The sequence below is a fragment of the Megascapheus bottae genome, chromosome 3 (assembly GCF_031878675.1).
Source record: "Megascapheus bottae isolate mThoBot1 chromosome 3, mThoBot2.hap1, whole genome shotgun sequence".
In the NCBI taxonomy this organism is placed as follows: domain Eukaryota; kingdom Metazoa; phylum Chordata; class Mammalia; order Rodentia; family Geomyidae; genus Megascapheus; species Megascapheus bottae.
Genome location: NC_143511.1, coordinates 30,491,713 through 30,516,003, shown reverse-complemented (window position 1 = coordinate 30,516,003; position 24,291 = coordinate 30,491,713). Strand labels below are relative to the sequence as shown.

At 47.0% G+C, this 24,291-nt stretch overlaps 2 protein-coding genes across 8 annotated transcripts in view; one reads left to right on the top strand and one right to left on the bottom strand.

The window, feature by feature from the left end:
- The first annotated feature begins 1,836 nt into the window (after positions 1-1,836).
- LOC150065178 (semaphorin-4D-like) lies at positions 1,837-20,768 on the top strand. The gene is made up of 14 exons (XM_090329028.1): positions 1,837-1,987; positions 3,169-3,314; positions 6,684-6,746; positions 8,194-8,292; positions 10,150-10,243; positions 11,529-11,642; positions 12,514-12,665; positions 14,678-14,853; positions 14,934-15,087; positions 15,914-16,136; positions 16,965-17,080; positions 19,054-19,229; positions 19,302-19,345; positions 20,473-20,768. The coding sequence occupies exons 1-14, from the start codon at positions 1,837-1,839 to the stop codon at positions 20,766-20,768; spliced, it is 2,004 nt and encodes a 667-aa protein (XP_090185154.1).
- Positions 18,297-24,291, bottom strand: part of LOC150065177 (semaphorin-4D-like) — a 22,357-nt gene continuing 16,362 nt past the window's right edge. For all 7 annotated transcript variants that reach the window (XM_090329751.1, XM_090329745.1, XM_090329746.1 and 4 more), the window contains one exon: positions 18,297-18,665. The gene's annotated coding sequence lies outside the window, so the exon portion shown is untranslated. The remainder of the gene's footprint in view (positions 18,666-24,291) is intronic.

Sequence of the window (24,291 nt, the reverse complement as noted above, 5' to 3'; positions counted from 1 at the left end):
CTCTAGGCATTCACACACAGTGAAACCGAAGGAGGTACACTTAGAGGAAGAGCACGTGTACTGGTGCAATGCTTATGTGCCAATGATCATATAAACTAATATCAAAAGGAACTTTAGAGAAAAGGAAGCAAGATGTTTTTTTTGTTTTCATTTTGTCATGTTTCTTTGTCTTTGTGAAGGTGAGGCACAGAAATGGAGGGAGAACGGGGGACACCTGCAGCAGTGGTATTTACTAGACACTCTATTGAAAATGAACAACTTGTGTGTGTGTGTGTGGCTGGGAGGGTAAAACTGGGAGACAGGGAGGGAAGGAGTGACACTGTCCAAAAACAAATGTACTTACTGCTGACTTATATAACGGTAACCGTCTATACAACTAAAACTCTCCTTTTTCAAGAACAGGGCAAAGGCAACCCTGATGAGGCTGGCTTAGACTTTCCAAGCCACCTGTAGTCCCATCATTGCCTGGTTTCATCACAGCGAGATGGTGGCTGTCATCTACTTTTTATCGTTCTGGTGATGCTGATGCATTTCTGCACAGTGAGCACGCAGTGAGCTATTAATGGGATATGAGTTGCTTTGCTTCGAATGTGGTGAAGAAGTAGGGGAGGGGTAAGTCATAGCACATGCCTGCCATCCCAGCTAACGAGAAGGCCGAAGGGAAGATGGCATGGATGCAAGAATAGGCAACGCAGAAACACCATGACTCAAAATAAGTAGCAGGGTCTCAAAATAATGAAGTGTGAGGAGAGGAGGATCGTGGTTCCCAGGGGCTCTGGAGGGAAGTTCTGTTGACTTGGTCCCAGTGACACCCATAGAGTATGTGCAGAAAAAGGGGTGGAAAATGGAGGTGACAGTCAACAGTAAAGGGAACCTGGCATCAACAATGGGGATCACTCTTGGTGGGTCAGGAGGGAGGCACTTCTGGGCCTTCACAGAGCATGCGCGGGAGCATGCTCCTCTCAGGAGTGCACATCTGTGGACTGACAATGAGTCAGAGCCTCCTTTGGGCTCAGGCCCTCTTCCACTGGGTCTTGATTATGACCCATGGTCAAGCTGGCCTGATTTTGGAATCTTGTCTTGTATTCCCAGAGAATTGGTGAAGATACTATTGCTTCAGTCTAGAGTAGCCTTTTGTGGTTTTGAAATCCCCATTTGTGTCTGGGCCTCTCCATTGTGCTCTGCCTGTGTCACAACCACCAGGGACTGTAGAAGCATCCCATCTCTGAACAGGTGGGCTAACGTAGGTGTGGCACAAGAGAACCCTGGTGAAATGGCCCCGTACCACCTGGGGGCATGTGAAAGTCACTGCCTAACAGAATGGGGGTCACCACAGCAGGTGGTAATGGTGATATCCTTGGAGGAAAGGGTTGGACCACTGGCTAAGCAAGAGGCTCAGAACACAAGCAAGAGAGATTTTCCATTAGTCCCAGTGGCTGGCGTCCACATGTGGTATTAATGGTCTATTCTACATGCCATTGCCCTGTACCTGTGATGTGCCACAGAGGCCAGAATTCCCAGTCTGGCCTACAAAAGGCCTCAGCTCTGATGCAGTTCTAGGCCACTGTTAGAATGATGGTGACATCCTGGCAATTGATTTTGCCTTTCCCTCTTCCAGTGTTTCTTCTGCAGGCCACAAGAGAGCAACAGGAATCTTCAAAGCCCTGGAGCAGAGAGAGGCCACTTCCTACCTGGCTGGAGATATCTGGTTCTTGGGGATCCACCACTTGCCAGCTCTGAGCACAACTGCCAGGTCCTGGCTTTGTGTGTCATCTCCACTGGCACAACCCCTGCAGTCTCCTCTTCCTCCTCCTCCTCCTTCTCCTCCTCCCTGCCATGGGCCTGCCTGCTGAAGACCTCCCACATGGGGCCCTCCACCCTATAAAGAGGTGTGACCCCATCAGAGGGCTGCTCCTGGCTCTACTGGTGGAATCTGGGATGGTGGTGGCATTTGCGCCCATACCCAGGATCACCTGGGAGCTTGGAGGTGAGAGCTAGTGCTGAGTGGGGTCTAGTGCTGCAGGGAGGGGACAGGACAGAGGGGTCACTGGCTTGAACAGCTCAGCACCCAGCTCTTGAGCCTCTCACTCTGCGTGAGCAGGCAGCCCATGCTGCTGGCAGTGGGACGCTTTGGTAAGGGGAAACATTGCTCAAGGCTTGCTCAGGGACCTGACTAGGGGATCTCTGAAGGGAAACGTCTTTCTTGTACTCCATAGTGACTCAGGCCCTTCTAGGGATAAGCTCCTACCCTGCACACTGGTGAAGAGTGTGGTGAGAGAGTTCCTTAACTGTCAGGCCTTGTGACATTTGCTGCTCTCCAGTCTCAGCTGTGATTATCTCCTCTCCCAGGACCTGTGTCTTGGGACCGGGGACTCTGGGTCAGGGGATGGGAAACACAGCACTAGGTAGTGAACATGGGCTGCATCTACTTTCTTGCTTCCATTTCCCAGCCAGTATGCAGTATGGAAGTAGAAAGTAGGATAATCCAAGTGAAACACCAAGAGGCATTTCACATCATAAGCACGAAGTTTGATACTTAAGACTGCCTTAAAAGAACACTTTAAAAAAATATCTGAACTGTTGGTGCCAGGAGTGTGAACTAGTAATAGAGTGCTTGTCTAGCATGCATGAAGACCCAGGTTTGATTTGAGGTACCACATACGTAGAAGAAAAAAAAACTTGGAAGTGGTTCTGAGGCTCAAGTGATAGAGTTCTAGCCTTGAGAAAGTCCAAAGACGGTGCTCAGGCTTTGAGCTCAAGCCCAGGACTGGCAAAAAAAACAACAACACACACATCTAAACTGTCATGTTGTTTTAAGATCTAATCAGTGGATGGCTGAGGTACATAGATGAGAGACATGGGCAGGTGAAGACATCCAGCCTGGGACCTCCCAGAATACCACTGAACAAGAATCTCCGAACTCAGGAGAGACAAGGGGGGTAGGAAGACACACATCCTTGGGTGACACAAGAGAACCTGGCTGAGAGGTGTCCCCCACCCCTGCACACACATGTTTCTTGAACATTGTTGTTTTCTTTGCGAGGCTCCTTCTCTTCCTCTGCAGCATGAAAGTCATTGTCCCCAATCCTTAGCCAACAGCCATGATTATAAATGACATCTTGGGTCTATTTCTCTTTCCTGTTCCTGCTGGCCCCCTTGTTCCCTCAGAGGTAGATCTGACACAGTTTAATGAGCCAGGGATCTTCAACTACTCAGAGTTGTTGCTGAATGAATACAAGGATACGCTCTACGTCGGTGCCCGGGAAGCCATCTTTGCACTGAGCATGCTCAACATCTCTCAGAAGAAGCAGGAGGTGGGTGATGGGCACACTCTACTTTGGGTGGCATCTCCTCACTGGAACGTGCATCTTCTCCTGCTCTCATAAACTACATTGTGCTTTCTAGTGCCTTGTGCCTTCATGGATCTCATCTCAGGAGGTGCTGAGGGGCCATTTCTTATCAACTGTTCCTTTGAGCTTTTCATTTTGGATAACTTTCTAACATGACCATGACCAAAAACTGTGATTATACTAGCACTTCACTCCTGTGGTTTCATAGGTCAGGCTTTGATCTTACTTGGCACCTTGCCTGTGTTTGGTGGCCTTACAGAAAAATCCTGGGACCAGGAGTATGACCTAGTGGTCGAGTGCTGGCCTAGCATACATGAAGCCCTGGGTTTGATTCCTCCATATCACATGCACAGAAACAGCTGAAAGTGGTACTGTGGCTCAAGTAGTAGAGCACTAGCCTTGAGAAAGTTCAAGGACAGTGCCCAGGCCCGCATTGGCAAAAATAAAAAAAAGGAAGAAAAGGAAAAAAATTTCTGGTCCTACCTTTATCTGTGCAGTTTTTGTGGAAAAGATTCTTTTTTGTCCAAATAAACAAACAAGAAATGGAAAAGAATGAGAAAAAAATCCATGCCATCCAATGGCAATCAAATGGATGAATGCTTTTATTATTCCAAGATTTAGTTTGAATCTACATGAAATCATCTGGTCCCTAGGTAGCTCTTACTCTGGCTGCATCAAGCCATTCTGTCCAAATGGACAAAATAAAGAAAGCAGTCTGGGTTCTGTGTTAGGTCTTGACCTTGACATCGCTCCTTGTATCCTAATACTGGCTACTGCAGGCCTCTTGTCTTCTCACATGTGGGGCTGCCTGGGAACATCCCTTGCTGGGAGCAGGGCCTGCTGGGAAGAGGGGCCTGGAGAGCCAGGACCCTTGTGTAGACAGAGTCCTTCCTACTGGTCCACACAGCAACAAAGTCAAAGTATGCTTTTCACCGAAGTTGTAAGTGCATCGTGTTTTACTTCTGCCTTCCCTCTTCAACTGGCAATCCTAACTCCTATATGTTGCAAAGGGTTGCCGCAAGCTGTTTGATCCTTCCGTTTCAGTGCATTGAGAAAGTGGAGACAGATGCAGGAGGCCTGCCTTTGCTTACCAGCCCTCACCACAAGGGGTTTGGGACTTACTGCCACTCAGAGAGCAAAAGAGGTTTCAGTGGTTTGACTTGTAAACACCTTTACTTTGCTTCCACTGCTTGCAGATTGGTCCTGTTTTGTTTCTGTCAGAGGTTTAGGCCATGGAAATGGACCTCATGCAGGCTGGACAAATGCCCACCCCTGAGCTAAGCTCCAACTCCAGGTCCTTAGTTGATGCTCAGTGGCAGGCTGTGAAATGGTGGCAGGCTTTGACCAGCCTCCTGGTACCAAGTGTCCTGGGGTTGTTTCCTTGCTCTCTGCCCAGGCTGTTCCTAGCTGGTGGTGAGCATCTGCTGTCCCTACTCCTATGCCAATGCTCTGTCCTCATCCCTGGCATCTGGCTTATTCCTAATTTTTGACACATGGGTGGCTTGCAGAGCCTTACCCTGTGCAAATACTATTTCTCTCAGAAGTCACCAGACAGGGTGGTGCTGTAGGCCCATGCAGCCCTTCCTCTCTGTGTCTTGTACCTCTGAGCCCTGTCCTCCTGGTCCCTCAGCCCGGAGCTCTGCCTGCTGGAATTTCTTAGTGAAAAGCCTGGAAATATGGTTCAGTACCAGTTACCACTGATGCCCCCATCCTTCAGGGTTTCATGAAGTTAGATGAGTTTTCAGGCAAGTGGGATTTTGTTCAACCACTTGTGTATCCAGTTAGACATCCAGTGCAGTGTTGTCACCTGTGTGGTTTGTCAGCTCCTGGGACATTTTGGGGAGAACCCACTGCATTAGTTCAGAAGGACCCCTCTCCAGGGCTCCCTTCTTCCAAGAAGGTCTGTGGGCTTTCTAACTGCTAAGCCCCATAACCTGTGCGGGTCTTAGAGCACTGAATAATCCCTCCTGTTATTTTTCATCGGTTTCTATCCTCACCCAGCAAGCGGTGCTGGTCATTTGGGGAAGTAAGGCAGGAGTCTAGGGCCTCTGTTTCCCCATCTGTCTTATGCAGCAATCAGCCCTGTGATCGCTTTGGAGAGCAGGCCCCACACCAGAAGCTCCCAGTCTCATTCCTGAGAGGCAGCAGCCTGGATCATCCTTAGGATGGTACGGAGCTGACAGTACTCCTGATATTTTCACCACCACCTCTGGCCTCCAACCTATAAGAAACCATAATTCTGCCAAGGCTGAAAGAGGTGGCCTCCAGATTTCTTCTTTCTTTCTTCCTTTCTTTTCGTCTTTCTCCCTTTCCCCTGCCCCTTCCTCCTCCTCCTCCTCCTTCTTCTTCTTTCTTCTTTCTTCTTCTAAAAGCCTTTCTTCTTTTGCATGTGTTACTTGTACATGCTAACATTTCCATGCCTGCATAAATGTGCACTGCTCAAGGCCCAGGAGTATGGCCTAGTGGTAGAGTGCTTGCCCAGCATGCAGAAAGTCCTGGGTTCAATTCTTCATTATATATATGCAGAAATGGCCAGAATGATGCTGTTGCTCAAGTGGTAGAGCCCTAGCCTTGAATAAATCCAAGGACAGTGTTTATGCTCTGAGTTCAAGCCCCAGGACTGCCCCCCACCAATGCACCGCTCAAATCTAGGCATCGTCATACAGTCACACTCTTTCTATCCTCTAGAAATCCAGGCTGAGTGCTTTTAGCTTCTAGAAATGGAAGAGAACAGAAAGCACTGGATCCTGTCTGTGTCTGTCTGGCTTATTTAATTTACCATGATGTGCCCTCACTCCTTTCCCATCTATCTTGTTACAAATGACAGAATTGTGTTCTCTCTCTCTCTCTCTCTCTCTCTCTCTCTCTCTCTCTCTCTCTCTCTCTCTCTCTCTCTCATTTCAGTAGACTGTCATAACACAATTTACTGAACTTAGCATCTCAAAGGAATTCCAATCACTTAGTGTATGAATAATACCCCATGGTTGTAAACATAACACATTTTATTTTTTTATTTTTTTTATTTATGGGCTATTAGGTGAATCTCAAAGCTTGGTGTTTTGATTTTTACAAGATCATTTTTCCCACTTTAATGCTTTAGTTTCTGCTGTTCTTTCATAGTGGACCAGAAGGTTCTGAGAGCCTTCTATGGTCCACTACTTTCTATCAGGGCAATAATCAGAATATTTAGGAAGCCCCAAATGGCTCCCCAGTCATCCTCTCAAATCTGAGGTTTTACCTCGTGTCACAAGCACCTGGCCTCTGAACTCTATATGCCTTTGAGCTGTGAGTGTTTATCCCATGGTTTAGCTTTTATTCATCCTTCTCTACTAGGTACACTGGAAGGCCTCAGCTAAGACCAAAGCAGACTGCGTGGGAAAAGGGAGATCAAAAGAGGTAAATGCTTTTGTCAACTACAGACCCCGCGTGTTTTCTTTCGTTGCCTAATCTCCCCAGTTGAGATTGAGCATCTTCTGCATGTAGCTAGGTGTGGTGAGGGGCTGAATACTCCTGTTGGGTCTGTCCGCACCTGGTACCTGCAGATGCCCAGGTTTCAAACTTCTAGAACCTAGTTATGGATGCATTGCACATGGCAGCTGAATTATAGCCAAGTCCAGCCATTATTGACTAGCTGAAAATGAAATGTTTTACAAAACACACTTTTCCCCAGACACATGTAAGAACAGGTTAGCCACTTTTCCTAAAACATTTGTCTTGAAACCCAGTGTGCCCTGAGGAAGCCAAAGGGCAGCGGGCACTGATGGAATCACACTCACACATACTGCAGGATCTTAAAGGTAGAGGGAACTGGCCACTGGCTCTGGCTTCCCTGCGCAGAGCCAGAGAGTGACCTGGGGTTCCCACCCCTCCCTTTGGCCGATTGTGAACTAAATCCCAACAGTTTCCAAACAGACACAGCCAAAACCCTTCCCTAAGCTTATACAAGTTCTGAGTGTTGCACATACAATCCAAGTGTTGTCAGCCCTAACTAACATGTGGGTCCCTTTGTGGAGACTTAGTCCCCCTGAAGTCTTGTGGCTGGACAATTGGTGACATCTTCTCTGTGCCCAGCTTCTCCCTTCAGGTGAGAGTAGGACTGGAAGAAAACTTCTTTCCAGTCTGGGTGTGTTCTAGCAGAGGGCAGTGCCTCATGGGAGGCAGAGTCCACCCCAAGAAATGGTTTGTGTGCTTGTGAGAGTACAATAAATGTCTTTTTTCTTTTTAAATAACCATTTCATTTTTAACCAAACATTTAAAATTCATTAACAGGGCCCATTTTTCTTAGCACAATTAGCAAATACCATTTGTTAGGACTTTTAAAGCTACGATCATATACAGTCTTTACGGGATAAAAAAAAATCTTGGGTTCACTAAGGCATAATGTTAGCTCATTATTATTGATCATACAATGCTAGAAAACAATTCCCAAAGAAAATAGTTTCTAGACTCTTCTGTAATACAAATGTAGCCAAATTAGCCTGCATGAATAATTCATTATAACAGGTTAGTTATTGCTATTAGTTCTACAGAATTTCTTTTGTCCCAATGTGTCTTTGTACAGAGGTGTCCTTAATATAATTTGAGGTCAACAGTAAAAGTAGTTGTTGGTTTGGTCAGCAGGGCTTTGTCAATTAGGGACTGAAATAACATTGTGAACATGACAAAGATAAAAATAGCCAAGTTCAATTTAGGATTTAGGTGTTTGCGGACTGGCCCTGTGCTGCGAGAAGATGGCTATGATGTGAAACCAGAGGAAAGGCAAGGCAGCGCCATGCAGACTTCACAGTGGGGATGCGGAGGGCATTGTAGTGGCTGGCTATTGATGGGGTTTCTCTCCCCACAGACAGAATGCTTCAACTACATGCGAGTGCTGCAGCAATTAACATATGACGTCCTGTATGTGTGTGGGACCAATGCATTCCAGCCTGTGTGTGACTATCTGGTGAGTACACAGATTCACTTCATGGTCAGTCCTACTCATAGCAGCCTGGGCAGTGGCTAGATTGGGTAGATATAAAGTAGCAAAAATTATCTTGTAGAAAACAAAGCACTAAGATTCGAAATTCACCTAATAGCTCATCCATAGATGAATAAAAAAGAAAATATGGTATATTTACAACCATGGAGTATTATTCATACATTAAGTGATTGGAATTCCTTTGGATATGTTGAGTTCCGTAAATTGTGTTATGACAAGAGAGAGAGAGAACACAATTGTGTCATTTGCGGCAAGGTAGATGGGAAAGGAGTGAGGGCAGATCATGGTAAATTAAGCCAGACAGACACAGACAGGATCCAGTGCTTCCTGTTCTCTTTCATTTGTGGAAGCTAAAAGCACTCAGCCTGGATTTCTAGAGGACAGAAAGAATGTGACAGTATGTTGATGCCTGGATTTGAGTGGTGTATTTTGGTGGGGGTGGGGCAGTCCTGGTGCTTGAACTCAGGGCATAAACACTGTCCTTGGGCTTTTTCAAGCCTAGAGCTCTACCACTTGAGCCACAGCATCATTCTGGCCTTTTCTGTGTATCTGGTATTGAGGAATTGAACCCAGGGCTTTCTGCATGCTGGGCAAGCACTCTACCACTAGGCCATGCTCCTGGGCCCTGAGCAGTGAACATTTATGCATGCATGGAAATGTTAGCATGTACAAGTTGGAATCAGGAATGGTAGAATACTTACCTACTATGCAAGAGACCCTGAGTTTGATTTTCAGCAGTGAAAATGAAATTCAGCCTTGTATCAGAGAAATAACACAGTAAAGTATAACCTCATTAGAGGTTCTAATGGTGAATTTAATGCCTCAGGGGTTGTGACATCTGCTTGTACTCTTAGCAAGCAATCCAGAGACTAAGGTAAGAGATTAGGAGTTCAGGGCTCAGAGTGAGACACTGTCTCACATGAGAAAAAAATTAACTTAGGAAACACAATTCTTGCAGTGAGATCCATTCGGTGGTCCTATGTGATACTTGTTGCCCTCTGATGCTGGTATTATACATTGCTAAGGAGTGAAGGAGATGTTTCTGAGCTATAACAACCTGAGTCCTAAAAGGTAGACACTTCTTTTTGCTTAAGTACAAAAAATAAAAGCTGTTTTCTAGAAGGTTTTTGCTCATCAAAGAGTTATCAGGGAAGAAAGCATCTCAGCTACCATTTTACGACATTTCTCTGAGTTTTGCCTGTTATTTCATTTTGCTTTTCTGGGTTGGATAAGTTTCCAGTTGGTTCTACCCACTTTATTTCTTATTTAGGTAAAGAAATTACTCCATGGTTGAAGTCCTGGCCTGTCCTTTCTATCAGTGCAGCTTGTCATTGCTTTGAGATTTGAGAACATGGGTCCATTTGGCATATGTTATGGGGGGGGGTCTACTTTTTATTTGTCTTTTTATTTTTAACAAAAAATCCCCATTACCTGATTCTTGGATATTGTGGTTCTCTCTGTGTTATTGTAATATAATGCTGCATTCTATGGTCACTTATTAAACATGCTCTGTCTGTGGTTCTCACTGGCCTTCCTAACAACTCTCGATCTACCAACTTCTCTGTCTCCATTTTCCATATGAGGAGAAGCTTTGAGATCCTTCATAGCTCAACCAAGGACTGAGGTACCAGGCTGGAGATGGAGCTAGGTGACATACACCCTGTCTCCAAGGGAAAGTCTCCCGTAGTCCAGCATGCATTTTTCTCATCTCTGTTGGTCTTCCCAGAACAAGGAATCTATGAAATGAAATGGTATAAAGACACATTGTTATAATGGAAAATCGGATGTCTTATGATTCCTTCTCTCATTATTTAATTTTAGAACATAACATCCTTTAAATTTCTGTGGATAAAGCAAGATGGCAGAGGAAAGTGTCCTTTTAACCCTGCACACACTTATACATCCACCATGGTTGGTGAGTCCTTCTGCTCAGGTTCCTCACCCCCTACACTTACGGGCTCCTACTCAGGCGTTGATCTCTGCTTTCCTTCCTCTTTCCTTCCTGGCCTTGTCTGAACATTGCTTGCCCTTGCAGATATGTGTGTTTGTTTTCATAGACCCCCTTACCTAGCACAAAGAGATTTGATTTCACCATTCAAGGAATAACCAGCTCAACATTTTAGCATACTGCTTTATATTCATCATTGGTATACAATGATCAGATCTTCCGTGAGCCCCAGGCATCTGCTTGATGAGAGTTACGGAACTCTTCCGCAAGTGCTCCTTAACTCTCATGGCTATCCACTACTGAAACAGAGCGCCATACACTAGTGACTCTGTGATTGCACCCATTCCGTCTTCACCTTCAGCACAGTGTATGTCACATGGGAATATTACAAAGAAGGCTTTGGATGAAGTGATTTTTTCCTACCTGCAGGCTGTGTTCTTAGCACATTTACTGCAGGTGAGGTCACCTGTGTTTGGGCTAAAAGGAAAGGGCGTTTTGCTTTCCAATGTTTTACTGTGGTTGAAGTAGGATGAAGCCCATGGTAAAGGAAGGAGCAGCTATGCTACTGTCATTTTACTTGTTGTGGGAAGTTTTCATTTGGGTTCCATTACTCAAAAATTGCAGCTCATGGTCGAGGTTTGGCCTAGTGGTAGAGTGCTTGCCTAGCATGCACGATGATCCGGGTTCAATTCCTCGGTGCCACATACATAGAAAAAAGCTGGAAGTGTTGCTGTGGCTCGAGTGGTAGAGCTCTAGTGTTGAGAAAGTCCAAGGACAGTGCTGAGGCAATGAGCTCAAGCCCAAGACCTGGAAAAAAAATGCAGTTCAATGTAACACTTGTCAAAGAAAAGTCATCAAGGTACAAAGTGGATATGGCATCTGGGAAGTCTAGGGATATCTAGGGAAATCTTATCTCTTCCACTTGAAGGCTTAATGCAGTTACAAAGAAATTGACTTCAGCCAGATGTTGAGAACTCACATCTATAACCCTAGTCAAGCGAGACGCAGAGACCTGAGAATCACAATTCAAAACCAGCTTGAGTAGGAAATCCCATGGAGCTCTTATGTCCAATAAGCTACCAAAAGCTGGAAGTGGAGCTGTGGCTCAAGTGGGAAAGTGCCATTCTTGAGGTTTTGGACTCTGAGTTTAAGATCAGTAGTGGAACAAAAAAAGAAAATCATTTCCCTGATGCAACAGAGGGCTCATCTGACATCCTATTTCTCTGTCCTCCCTGCTTCTGGGCCTGGATAGATGGAGAACTTTATGCTGGGACAACATATAATTTCTTGGGAAGTGAGTTCATCATCTCCCGAACCTATTTCCATACTCATCTGCGAACGGAATCTGACATCCCATGGCTGCATGGTAAGACACCAGGTCTATTAGCTGAAGGGAATGCTCTGGTAGACTTCCCTTCTGGCTGTCACTGAGCTGTGAGAGTCCTGAGTTCTCAGCCTCAGCACAGTGGAACCACAGGAACTGCTAGGGACCCTTTATGAATCTAAAGGTGTGCCTTCGATCTTCTTCCCTGAAAATGGACTTCAAACACTTCCAAAAGTGACATTGAAATGTCAAGTGGAGAAATGACAGGTTTCCCATTAGGATGGGGTATCATTTGGGTGTGACATGAAAGATGCAGTCTTTGTGTCAGCCTCCAGGGCCAGGTCAGAAGGCATTAGGCCAACACCTGGCTGAGGTCTGAAATTGCAGGTGGATGCTAGGAGGCTTCTAGCTGGGCTTTCCTTAGGGGTGCCGGAAAGTAAGGCCCAGGGCTTTTCTGAAGCCTCGTGGTCTGTTGGCAGGTCCTATGGCCTATATTGAGGGACAGCCACCAACTCATTGAAGGGGGCCAGCCAATGGCACAGTCTTAGCATATCTGCTTCCTGTGGTCAGGGCTAACTGGATTGACTCATTTATTTAAATCAGAAGATGGTCTGTCTGCCGGCTAAGCGGTTCCCGAAAGCTTGTGGGATGATCATGGTAGAACTGTCCTATACCACCAGGCCAACACCAGGGCCAATTATGCGTGGTTAGAGAGAATGAGACAGGAGGAGACACGCTGGGGACTGTCATCAGTCACCACACTGAAGTCTCTTTATAATGTGACACTCACATTCTAAGATGTCCTTCAGGGATGCCCTCAAGTCTGCAGTGACTGGCTGTGACACGGGGGGCGGGGGCAGGCAGGAACACAAAACTCCATGAGCAGGGACAATCTTGTCTCTTCTCTCTACAGAGCCTAACTTCGTCCATGCTGAAGTGATACGCAAAAGCCCCTCCGGCGTCAAGGGTGATGAGAACAAGGTCTACTTCTTCTTCACAGAATTGTCTGTGGAGTACGACTTCTTCTTCCAGTTAAAGATCCCCCGCATTGCAAGAGTGTGTGTGGTGAGTGCTGCTTGCTAGCCTTGGTCTTCTGTCCTGTGGGACCAGCTCTGGAAATGCTCCTTTTCCTGCCACCCAATCCCTTCCTGTCATAGAAGCCTCTTTGGAGAGGCCTCTGCGATGTCGAGCTCCTGTTCTTGGTGGCTCCAGTGGTATCTGTGGGACAAAAGTGACATTCTCTCCTACCATGCAGTTGACTGAACAGCTGTGGTTCTCAACGCTGACCTGAGGCCTCCTCAGCTTAGGAGAAGTTGGTTACGAGTTACAAATCTCATTTCTTGAAGCTCTCAGTCTACATCCGTGAATCTGTGCCTTAAGTGTAAAAAGTGAAATCTGCAGTAAAATGTGTGTCAGTCTCAAAGCCTCCAGTGTGTGGAGGGGCAGAGGCGAGGATGCTACTACATGCAGGTGCTTATGGGGCACAGAGAATTGTCTTGAGTGGCTTGGCTGGCATTAGAGGGCAAGCAGACTAACAGGTCTTAGATAGAGCATTGGAACCCAGGAAAACACAATCAGTAATGGATGGAACAAGATGTTTTAACTGCCCCCCCACTCTGGATACCTCTCTCTTAACAGTCTAGAATGCAAGGCAGGAAATAGCTGTTGTGCATACTTGACATATCTAACTAGCATCTTACTAACTAAGACCTCTGTCCACAGCTTGTTAACTCAGTTCCCTAACTGTCATCCACTATACATGCCCACTCCTCAACCTGCAGGCCTGAGTTCATCTCAATGTCATTTATGCAGTTTTATTCCATATATATATACCTATGGAAATAGTAATGCATAAATTAGTCATAGAACAATATTAGCAGTATTCATTAATGATAGAACAATGAGGCCATATGGCATAAAATTGACGTGGTGTGGTAGGTGGGCACGGTGAGTGCAGAACTCTCATCAGGTATGCAAAGGACCTTGCAATGGCATTGGCACAAGGGGCTAAGAGCTCTCATTCTCCCCTCCTGCCCTGGGGCTGTCAGAACACACCGACCACACCCAGCTTGGCCCAGTCCTTTACAGGGTATGGCAGGATCCATACCCTGGGATATGTTGTGAACTGCCTCCCCCACTCTAAACCAAACAGAAGACTCTGGTCTCTACAGGTCTGGTCTGACGTGGCTTCCTTTGTCCTTGTGAGAGTCCAGTTCTCGTCCTGAACCACCTGGCAGTGCTGGTCTGAGCACAGGCCCCGTCCCTGCCTCCCTGTGCACACACATCCCTCCCCTGCTACGCAGGACTCAAAAGCCCATCAGACAAATGGCCGCAGACCTGCTGGAAAATTCCCCTGCTGGTCGTCAGAAAGAAAATTCCTCATTTGTCCTCCTAGGACTTCACCGTTGAGATAGAAAATCATTGTGTCTAACATAAAAGAAGCGTCTCCATCTCCTATCCGCTGTGTGCACAATTCCCAGATTCAGTTCAGTGTGTTCCCACTAACAAATGGGACATTTGTTCCAAGACCCCAATGGGCTCCTAAAAACACATATGCTACCAAAACTCATATATGCTTCCTTCCCTACACAGATGCATGAATGAGAAACTTTAATATGCAAATTAGGCACAATAAAAGATTAGCAATAATTACTAGAGATCCCTAGAACAGTGTTCATGATAGCACAGAGGGTTGATTTCTCTAAGAGGGACATCCAGCCTCAGGTGGAGATTACCTGCCACTGCCTGGCCCTCCCATATTCACCTTCTCACATTTGTCACACTCATGGAAGATAAGGCAGAAGCCATTTCAGAGCCAGAGCTCAGCAGTGCTTGGGGAGATGTAAATGTGTCTGGTTTAGCTATCATCACATGAGATTTTAGGGAGAAAATTGTTGTATTATGTTTCATTTTGATGAAGATAGTCAAATCTAAGCCAGCATTGTTACAGTGCTTTTCTTTCATATAATAGATCTTGTCTGAACCATTCCTTTGAAAAGGGACTATACACTTTAGGTAGACTACCTGATTGTAGAATCATCTAGACTGCCTGTAACGTCCTATCTCTCCTATTACAGGATGATCAAGGTGGCCAAAAGATTTTACAGAATAAGTGGACATCCTTCCTGAAGGCCAAACTACTCTGCTTCCACTCAGACCTAGGCCTGTTCTTTAATGTATTGCAAGATGCCTTCATACTTCGGCCCCCAGCAGATAAGGAGCCTGTGATCTATGCACTCTTCACATCACAGCTGTATGTGTGCCCTCTGTGGGTTGGGGTGCTTCCCTCTGGCCTGCTGCATCCCAGGAACCTAAATAGCCTGCCCTCTGCAGGAACAGTGTGGGTCTGTCTGCCATCTGTACCTACTCACTGTCCACAGTGGAGGCCGTGTTCTCTCATGGGAACTACATGCAGAATGCACGTGTGGATTTTTACCCCAAGTGGCTGATCTACCATGGTAAAGTACCCAAGCCTCGACCTGGAATGGTGAGTGCGACAGGGCTGCAGAGAGGGATGTCCTTCTGGTTCAAGGGTCCAGGCTCAGGGACTGAAACTTTATAGAGGAACCAGAACTTCCCTGCAAGTGGTTCAACTGGCCACACTATCCTCTCTGTCCGAGGCCCGGTGCTCTCTGGGTTCAAGCACTGAGCTAAGGTCCTTTCTCTTCTGTGTGCTGGGTAATAAGTCTCAGCACAATCTCTTTCGATAAGCTGTGGTACTAACAGGCAGTTTTGTACAATTAACGTCATACATTATCGCATCTTACAATTAGAACCGTTTCTTTTTCAGTCTCCTGCAGAGAACTGCATAATCTGAATACCTGCTCATTGTTTCCAGTGTCTTAAATGGGTATTTGGCTGCTTCTTTGATGTTGCTTCTCTCAGGACTGACTTTCTCTGTATATCTGAAACTGCTCCTTTCATTATTGCTTCTGGGAACTGGGTTGAGTAACCCATGCATTTTATGCTCATGAATTTGGAGCTTTGTTTATAAGGGAAAGGATGCTACACAATCTTTACCTTTTATCCTTTATGCCTGTTTTTCAGCAATGTTTGGTTGGTATGTTTCCATCATATGAGTATTGTCCATTTGAAACCCTCTGTCCTCTTCACTGATCATACTTCCTCCCCAGATTGTGTGTGAAGGACAGTTATATCTTCTGCCTGTGCTTAAACACTGTCTCCTCTGACTGCCGTGGAGAGGCCATCTCTTGCTGTCCTCCATCTTTGGAGATGAGCGGTGCTGCCCCTGGCCTCACTGCCGGTGTGTGCTCGGTCAGGCGCAGTAACCCCGGGAAATTTTATCCTCACAGTGCATCAACAGCCAGACGCGTGCAGCCAACTACAACAGCTCTTTGCATTTACCAGACAGAACGCTGCTGTTCGTCAGAGAACACCCTTTGATAGGGGACTCTGTCACTCCAATAGGCAACAGGCCCACCTTAGTAAAGAAAGACGTGAGCTACACCCAGATTGTGGTGGACAGGACCCAGGCCCTGGACGGGACCTTCTATGATGTCATGTTTATCGGCACAGGTGGGTTCCGAGGCTTTGCAGTCGCCGTGTGCGTGTCCTTGAGGAAGAAGACTGGGAAGTTCCTTATGATCCCCTGTGCTTCCATGACAGAGCATCTCCTCTGAGGGGACTCTGGTGGTTTTGATAGAGTGAAAGATTCCTGAGGTGCTAGCACAGCTGGCCTGCCAGATGCAGAGCTCACAGCTGCCTGGAATGCTCACAGAGAGGCAGAGTGGGCTGGTGCAAAGAAGCCCTGTGGTTGGAGAATGGGAGCGGGTCATGCACTGCAGTGCATGTAGTGGTTGTGAGCACTGAGCAGCCTGGCATCCCTAAGTGCAGCTGGGAGGCTTTGTCCCTGCAGCCAGGGAGGAGCCAGGCTGACGTGGGCCCTGACCTGGGGGGCACACTTTCCCTCAGCAGTGCCTTCCAGAATCAGTCATAGCAGCTGGCAGGACACCAACTCCTCACTGGACATTCCCACCTTACTTCTGCTTACCTACTGAACATCTCTAGTTGAGTCCTGCAGAGCCAGTGGAGCTCAGGAGCCACCTCACATGAAACCTGCCTTCCTGTCTCACTGAGGGCTTTGTGGATGAGGGTTGTTGGGATCAACCCTGGGACAGGACTTCCACTCATGATCAAAATCAGAGTAGCCTGTCACTCGAGAGTGTGCAATGGTTTATTTGGCAAGGCTTTCTTCTTCATTAGTGATGCAGACTTGTCCTCTTAGTCTCAGCATCTCAGTGAGTGAGGGATGTGAAAGTGAAGGAGGAGTGCTTGCTGTGATATCAGTGTCTTTGATGAGTCCTTCTGGAGGTTTCTGCCCCACCTGTGGATTTGGCCTTGCAGCACAGGGCTCCCTGCACAAAGCTGTCCAACTGGAAAACGGCATGCACATCATTGAAGAGACACGGCTGTTTCCCAGCTCTGAGCCAGTCCAAAACCTGTTGCTATCTTCAAAGAAGGTAAAGATGCCCAGGAAGGAGGGCTGGAATGCTGCCTTGCCTGTGGCTTTGTGTACCTGTGATGTTCGATGGGTCTTCCCGAGCTTGTATGCACTGGTCTGTCTAGCCCAGATGAGCTGACCTTGGACCTCCACACATTCTAGAAATATGAGATGTCAAGGTTGGAAAGTACACCCTCTGAACTAGAGAGATGGAACTTCACTTAGTCACTGGCGCAGACGGTAGAAGCCATGTTTTCATTAACCCATGACAATACGTTCTTATGCCTCACCTGTGAGACTGGAGACTGTGTGGGTGACATGTCAGGTTGTGAGAAAAAGTGTTTGCTCATTGTACTCTACAGTTTGTTAGCTCAAAAGTGCACTTGCTCCCAAACTAGAGGCCCCAAGAATGTTTTGTCCTGTTCCACGAATGGATTCTGGAGGTATGAAGGCTGTAAACTTAGGTCCAAGTGCTCAGCTATGCTTATTGCTCCATTTAGCCATAGACAAGTCCTCAAATAGCAAGCCTGAATGTTGACACCAAGTTCAGCTTGTCCTAAACTTTTCAAAGTTCAGCAATTGTTTTTACATACACATAGATGTGTTTAAATGCACATGCGTGTGCACACGCACACACACGCACACACACACTTACCTGGAAGACTGTTTAGAAACAGCTCGTATGCAGAAATGGCTATGTATAGCCTGAAATGGCCTTTTGGCTGTGGGTTGTGGTGCCACTCAGTTTGACAGCTCCCGTGGATTATTGAGAAGACCACAAAAATGAGCCCAAGCCAGGGGCTGAGTGGTGGCTCATGCCTGTAATCCTAGCTACTCAGGAGGCTGAGATCTGAAGAACAAGGTTTAAAGCTAGCCAGGGCAGGAAAAGCCATGAGACTCTTCCCTGTAATTAACCAGCCAAAACCTGAGATAAAGATGTGTCGTCTTAAAGTGGCAGTGAGCTAGCCTTGAGCGTCTGAACTCAGGGAAAGCATCAAGACTTGATCAACCCCATCAAACCCCAGGATCAGCAACAGCAAATGAGGAGTGGGGTGAGGGGAGGGAAATGGGGCCCAAGACATGAGAAAGGGTATAAATGTTTGTGAAGTAATGCACCTTCTATCTGGTGAATCTAATGTAACTCTTCTATTAATTATAAGAGAAAATATATGGAAAGAAAAACAAAAAGAATTCCCAGCCCAAAAGATGGTTTTTTAGAAATAACTAAAGTCCTGATAGCCTGTGAGCATTGTGAGGTCACCAGGTCAGCTGCCGGACTTGACCTGGAGCAGGGGACATACGATGCCAGGGTCTCAGAGTCTGTGAAGTGCTTGTCTTGAGGTAGGTCCACACAGGAGCTCGGCGGCTGATTTCCCCTCTCAGGCACAGAGGAGTGAAAGTCCACTGGTGGTATTCCACATTGGTTTGGATCACCAAGCTTCTGCTCATTCTTTGCACATGCTAATGGTGTCTTCACACATGGAGCTGGACTCAAGCTGCAGGGATACAGTGCTCTGTCTGTGCGGATGAACTCTGTCATTTGTGCCAGAATGAGTTGTTCTTGAGCCTGTGTTGTTTGCTTTCTGCCTATGACAATGTCTCACCTGCAATGAGAGAAGGAAGGCAACCAGGGAGTCAGGCAAGGAGATCCCCTCCACAGGCCAGGAGAGTTAGATGGGGTTGATCAGCCTGCTCCTGAAAGAGAAACGGGCACAAGAGACTGGCAGAGGGGGCATTCAGGCCAAAGGCCCACTTAGCCTTGTCCCCTTACACTCAACACACTGCCTTGACTCTCACACGAGCTGTAGTGAACAGTGGTCTTGGCTCTCTGTAGTCCTCTGACTGGATAATTCTGCCTTAGAGAGGCCTTTCTCCCTGCACACAGCACTCCAGGTCATTCTTATCAAGTTGCAGAGGGGCTGGAGGATCTCAGAACCCTTGTCTCACTAGGGTCTAGGTTAAGCCTGCTCTTCTTTGCTTCCATCACCACAGGGCAGCAAGTTTGTCTATGCCAGCTCCAACTCAGGAGTGGTCCAGGTCCCTCTGGCCTTCTGCAGGAAGCACAGCAGCTGTGGGGAGTGTGTGCTAGCGCGGGATCCGTACTGTGCCTGGAGCCCATCTGAGGATGCCTGTATGGCTCTCCCCAAGACCAGGGACTGCACCAGCAGGTATGGGCTGGGTACTGTGGCAAGAGCCTGTATGACTGAGCAGGGAATGATAGGTATCCTTTTATTTTGCAGGACTTGCATCCAGGACATGAGTGGTGATGTGTCCTCATGCCCAAGTGAGTTCTCCCTCTTATACCATCCCATCAGGAACAACTAGGTCAATCAACCTCTCATATGTGTGTGTGTGTGTTTGTGTGTTCCCCTCCTTTAGCCAAGCCACATGTCATGTTATATACTCTGCTCCTTATTTCTTTGGAAAGAACGCATTGTCTGCAAGTACTCTTCCAGTTCTGCTTATCTGGATGTCAGTAAACAAAAACAAGTCGTATTAACGATGACAACAGAAAGTACTTGAGTTCAGGTGGGACAGGTCTCACCCCAAATCCACAAATCTGAAATGTTTTTAAATCTTATGTTGTTATTATAAAGGCAATGTACTGAGGAGTTACAGTTACTAAGGTAAAGAGTACATTTCTTTTAGGGCACTGTCAGCCTTTCCCTCCCTCCCTTTCTCAATCTGAAACATTTCGAATGCCAATGTGCCAAATCCTACATTGTAAGTATAATTTTCATGGGCAAGATTATTTTAAAAAAATTGTATACATTTCCCTTCAGACTATGCCCATTAGATTCACTTGAAACAAATGATTTCTGGACACCTAATGTGACATATACTTATATTCCAAAGAAATCCAAAACACATCTGATCTCAAGCACCTCAGACAAGAGCCCTACCATCCTTAACTGGTTCTCATGGCTTCCATCTGGCCTTGGCCGCCTCCTGGAGGTCAGCTGGGTAACCAGAGGCAGGGACTGAATGAAGCTGGGATTCTCTGTCCCATTCGTCCTCATTTCTCTGAGTAGACAGCAGGCTTCTGGAGAGGACAGATGGAAAAGAAGGGGAGACAGACACCCAGCGTAAGCCTCTTCAGGGTCAGCAGATGTGCAGCTCATTAGACCTCGGCCTCCCTGGCTGATGAGCTTTTTCCTGGGACCTAGAGTAGGAGATGAGATTTCTGCTGCTCAGAGCTCCCTTGTTTGCTTGTTCCCAAGAGCTGCTGTCTGGAGCTCATCTTACCATTTGGTCATGTATGTCTTCGTCTTAGTGCTCCTGAAGTTTCATCTTGTGCAATGGGTCAAAGCTCTGTTTAATCTGTGGAAATTATTTTATTTTTGGAGGTAGGTGAATATACTTGCAACCATAGAGTTTACACACCTACACACACTACTTTTTTTGTTCTAGGAGTAGATTATTACCAGAAGATTTTTTATGCCAAGCATTGTACAGCATACCTCAAATGCCCCCAGAAGTCCAACACAGCCCGGGTAGTATGGAAGTTCCAGAATAACATGTTGAATATCATAGGATATAAATACAATTTTCCAAGTACGAAAAATTTGATCATCTTCAACCTGTCAGAGAGAGACAACGGGATATACAGCTGCCTGTCGGTGGAGAGGGTGGGCAACACTACCATCTCTCACGTGCTGAAGAGATATATACTGGAGGTGAAAAATGGCCTGAACCCTAACTGCTAGGAAGGGAAAATGTAGAGTAACACAAAGTGCCATCCACCTGGATGATTTTCCCTCGATGCTAGCCATTCAGACCACCATCCCCCAGAGCCGTCATCTCCCTTCCCAAGCCTTAAACACCATGAAAATACTCACAACACAGTTCCTCCTACTCAAAGATGGCAGCGTGTCTCAAGCCAAGCGACCACGGCTCCTTCATGATCCCCTTCCTCTTCCTCCTCTTCCTCCTCTTCCTCTGGGCCTATGTCTGCTATAAAGGCTACTTGCTCAGATGGTGCTTGGAATTCTGCTCAGCCTGCTAGTCAGGAAGAAGCCCAGTTTGGATTGTTCTGACCTGGTGAAACTCATGAGCTGCTCCCAGCAGAATGGAGAGCAGTCCAAGCTGGCGCTGGACACGAGCAGAGTCTCCACAGACTGACCAGACTCATGGACGACCAGTGAGCTCTCCACCAGACAAAAGCTAGTCAATGCCAAGTGTGAACTGAGGTTCACCAACTCGGATGCCCCGGGGGACTGAGGGCTAGTCGTGTGTACCCAGCCCCATTCCCAGTGACTTCTGTGACTGTTACTAAAGATGTAAGTGGGTAGTATGATTTTCATGCTCATCTTACTCTCTCCCTTCTCATCTGGAAACGTCCATTATGAGGAGAATTTTTATTCCATAACTTTATTTCTATGTCTGTGTGACAGCGTCATCTTCAATGTGATGTGAATTCGTCATTTTTTGGTGCAGCCGTCTATTTTGTTAGTCTTGTTTTTGTTTTTCTATTTCGAACCCTACACATTGGGAATGGATCTAATAAAGTTGAAGTCATGCTGACCTGTTTAGACTGTTACTTTCTTATCCATATTGTTGGGTCTGCCTGGGAGAAATGATTCCTTCACTTGGCGTTCTGTGCACCCTGGAAATCCCCGCCCAGACTGTAACCCTGGCAACTGTCAGGTCCCTCAGTGGGAGGTCCCCCAGTCTGAAGTATTTCTTCATCCTCTGAGGTCACATCCGCTTCCGCTGTGGCCACACTCCTCCCCCCTATATAATGTCTCACTTCCGGCCATAAGCTCTCTTTCTTCCACCTGACTCCATCTTGTGCGGCTGTAGGTCTGTTTTCTCTCTTTCTCTCTCTCAATAAACCTTCACCTCTTAAACTGCGTGGAGTTTCCTTTCGGCAAGTCTTACATTTGCTGCCTGAACAGGGGACACCTCCCAGGCACAACAGCTGACCTGGACAGTCCTCCCCCAGGGCTTTCGGGGCAGCCCTCACCTTTTTGGACAAGCATTAGCAAGGGATCTCCTTTCTCTTCAAGTGTCTCCTAGTGTCATCCTTCAGTATGTGGATGACCTCTTGCTCTGCAGCCCCTCCCTTGAGCTGGCTCATCAACATACAGCTGACCTCCTTAACTTTCTACTGTCCAAAGGATATAGAGTCTCCTCTTCCAAGGCCCAGATAACAAAGCCAGAGGTACCATATCTGGGTCTGTCCATAACTCCCACTGAGAGCAGAATTACTCTTGACAGAAAAGCCTCTCTCTGGCCCTCAAACCAAGGAGGACATTCTTTCCTTCCTGGGACTGGCAGGCTTTCTTCATATTTGGATACCTGGCTTTACTACCTTGGCCAAACTGCTTTATGAGGCAGACAAGGGCTCCCAACAAGAGCCACCGGACCACACAAATCCCACTGATAGCCCATTTAAAGTACTGAAGCAGGCACTTCTTTAGGCTCCAGCACTGGCTCTACCCAATCTTTCAAAACCCTTTATACTCTATGTCACTGAGAGGCAGGGAATTGTCCTTGGGGCTCTTGGACAAATGTCGGGCCCATCTTTCAAACCTGTGGCCTACCTCTCAAAACAGCTGGACCCAACGGTAAAAGGCTGGCCAGCATGCCTTCAAGCTGTGGCCGCAGCAGCTACTCTGGCTCAGAGGAGCACAAAACTCACATTCGGCCAGCCCACCACAGACTAAAGGACCTTTTATCTCATAAAGCTCTGTCCTCCCTTTCCCCTTCCCGCTTACGGTTGTTTCATGCAACATTCATTGAAAATTCCAACTTCTCCTTGGAAAGTTGCCCCCCTCTTAATCCAGCCACTTTGCTTCCATCCAACTCTAACTCTCTTTTTCATTCATGTACAGAGACCTTGGCAGAACTCACACCCCATTTTACAGGCATCTCGGACGCGCTTCTCTCTAACCCAGAAGACACCTGGTATATTGATGGCAGTTCCACACCTACCTCCCTGGGCAGTCGGGTTGCAGGCTATGCTCTTGTTAACAATCACGCCATTATTGAAAGCAGCCCCCTTCCCCCTGGCACCACCTCACAAAAGGCAGAACTTATAGCCTTCACTAGGGCCTTAACCCTAGCTAGGGGTCGGAGGATTAACATCTATACAGATTCAAAATACGCCTATCATATTCTCCATTCCCATGCAGCCATCTGGAAGGAGCGAGGCTTCCTGTCCACAAAAGGCACCCCTGTCACTAATGCTCCACTTATCTTAAAGCTCCTGGAAGCGGCTTCCCTTCCCCAACAGGTAGCCGTCATTCACTGCCGGGGTCATGGGACAGGACCGGATGTCATCAGGGTAGGTAATTCAAAGGCAGACCAGGAGGCAAAGCTAGCGGCCCAGAGACAACTTCCAGCTCCCTTACTCCTGGTACTGCCTCCGATCCAACCCTCTTATACCCCACAGGAGCTCGAGGAACTTACTCAACAGGGAGCCTCCCAGGAAGCGCAGGGATGGAGGACCCTGGGAGGACGACTAGTTCTTCCCAAAACACAAGCAGACAGCTTCCTGTCTCAGATTCACCAGGCCCTACACATAGGATACAAGCCTCTTTCCCACCTTCTGAAATCTTTAATCTATTGTCCTGGCCTAATCACATGACTAAAAACTGTTACCCAAACCTGTCCTATTTGTTCCCTTACTTCCCCACAGGGTGGTTTCTGACCAGCTGCATTCCCCACACACCAACTCCGGGGGCATACCCTGGGAGAAGGCTGGCAGGTAGATTTCAGTCATACGCCCCCATGTAAGCAACAGAGATACCTTCTAACTATGGTAGATACTTTTTCAGGATGGATAGAGGCTTATCCCACAACATCAGAGACTGCAGATACTGTCACTTCTGTCTTACTAAAAGAAATTATTCCTAGGTTCGGTTTACCCAGGTCACTTCAATCTGACAATGGACCTGACTTCATCTCCAAAGTGACCCAACAGGTAGCAGCCTCTTTAAATGTCCAGTGGAACCTTCTCATTCCTTATAGACCCCAGTCTTCAAAAGGTTGAAAGAGCAAGTGCTCTCCTAAAAACACAACTCACCAAGCTTTCTTTAGAACTTCAGCAATCCTGGCCAGAACTGTTACCTTTTGCTCTCACTCGCTTACGTGCCTCCCCCAGAGTCCTACTTTTCTTAGCCCATTTGATCTAATGTATGGAAGACCTTTCCTCCTGGGAAATTTCCCCACTGATGGCACAAAGGCTCCATTAATGGATTATCTTCCTGTCCTAACTTTTCTTAG

Coding starts and splice junctions, on each gene's coding strand:
- LOC150065178 (XM_090329028.1), top strand. CDS start 1,837: ATGGGCCTGCCTGCTGAAGACCTCCCACATGGGGCCCTCCACCCTATA. Junction 15,088..15,913: donor CCAAGCCTCGACCTGGAATG/GTGAGTGCGACA, acceptor TTATCCTCACAG/TGCATCAACAGCCAGACGCG. Junction 19,230..19,301: donor ACCAGGGACTGCACCAGCAG/GTATGGGCTGGG, acceptor TTTATTTTGCAG/GACTTGCATCCAGGACATGA.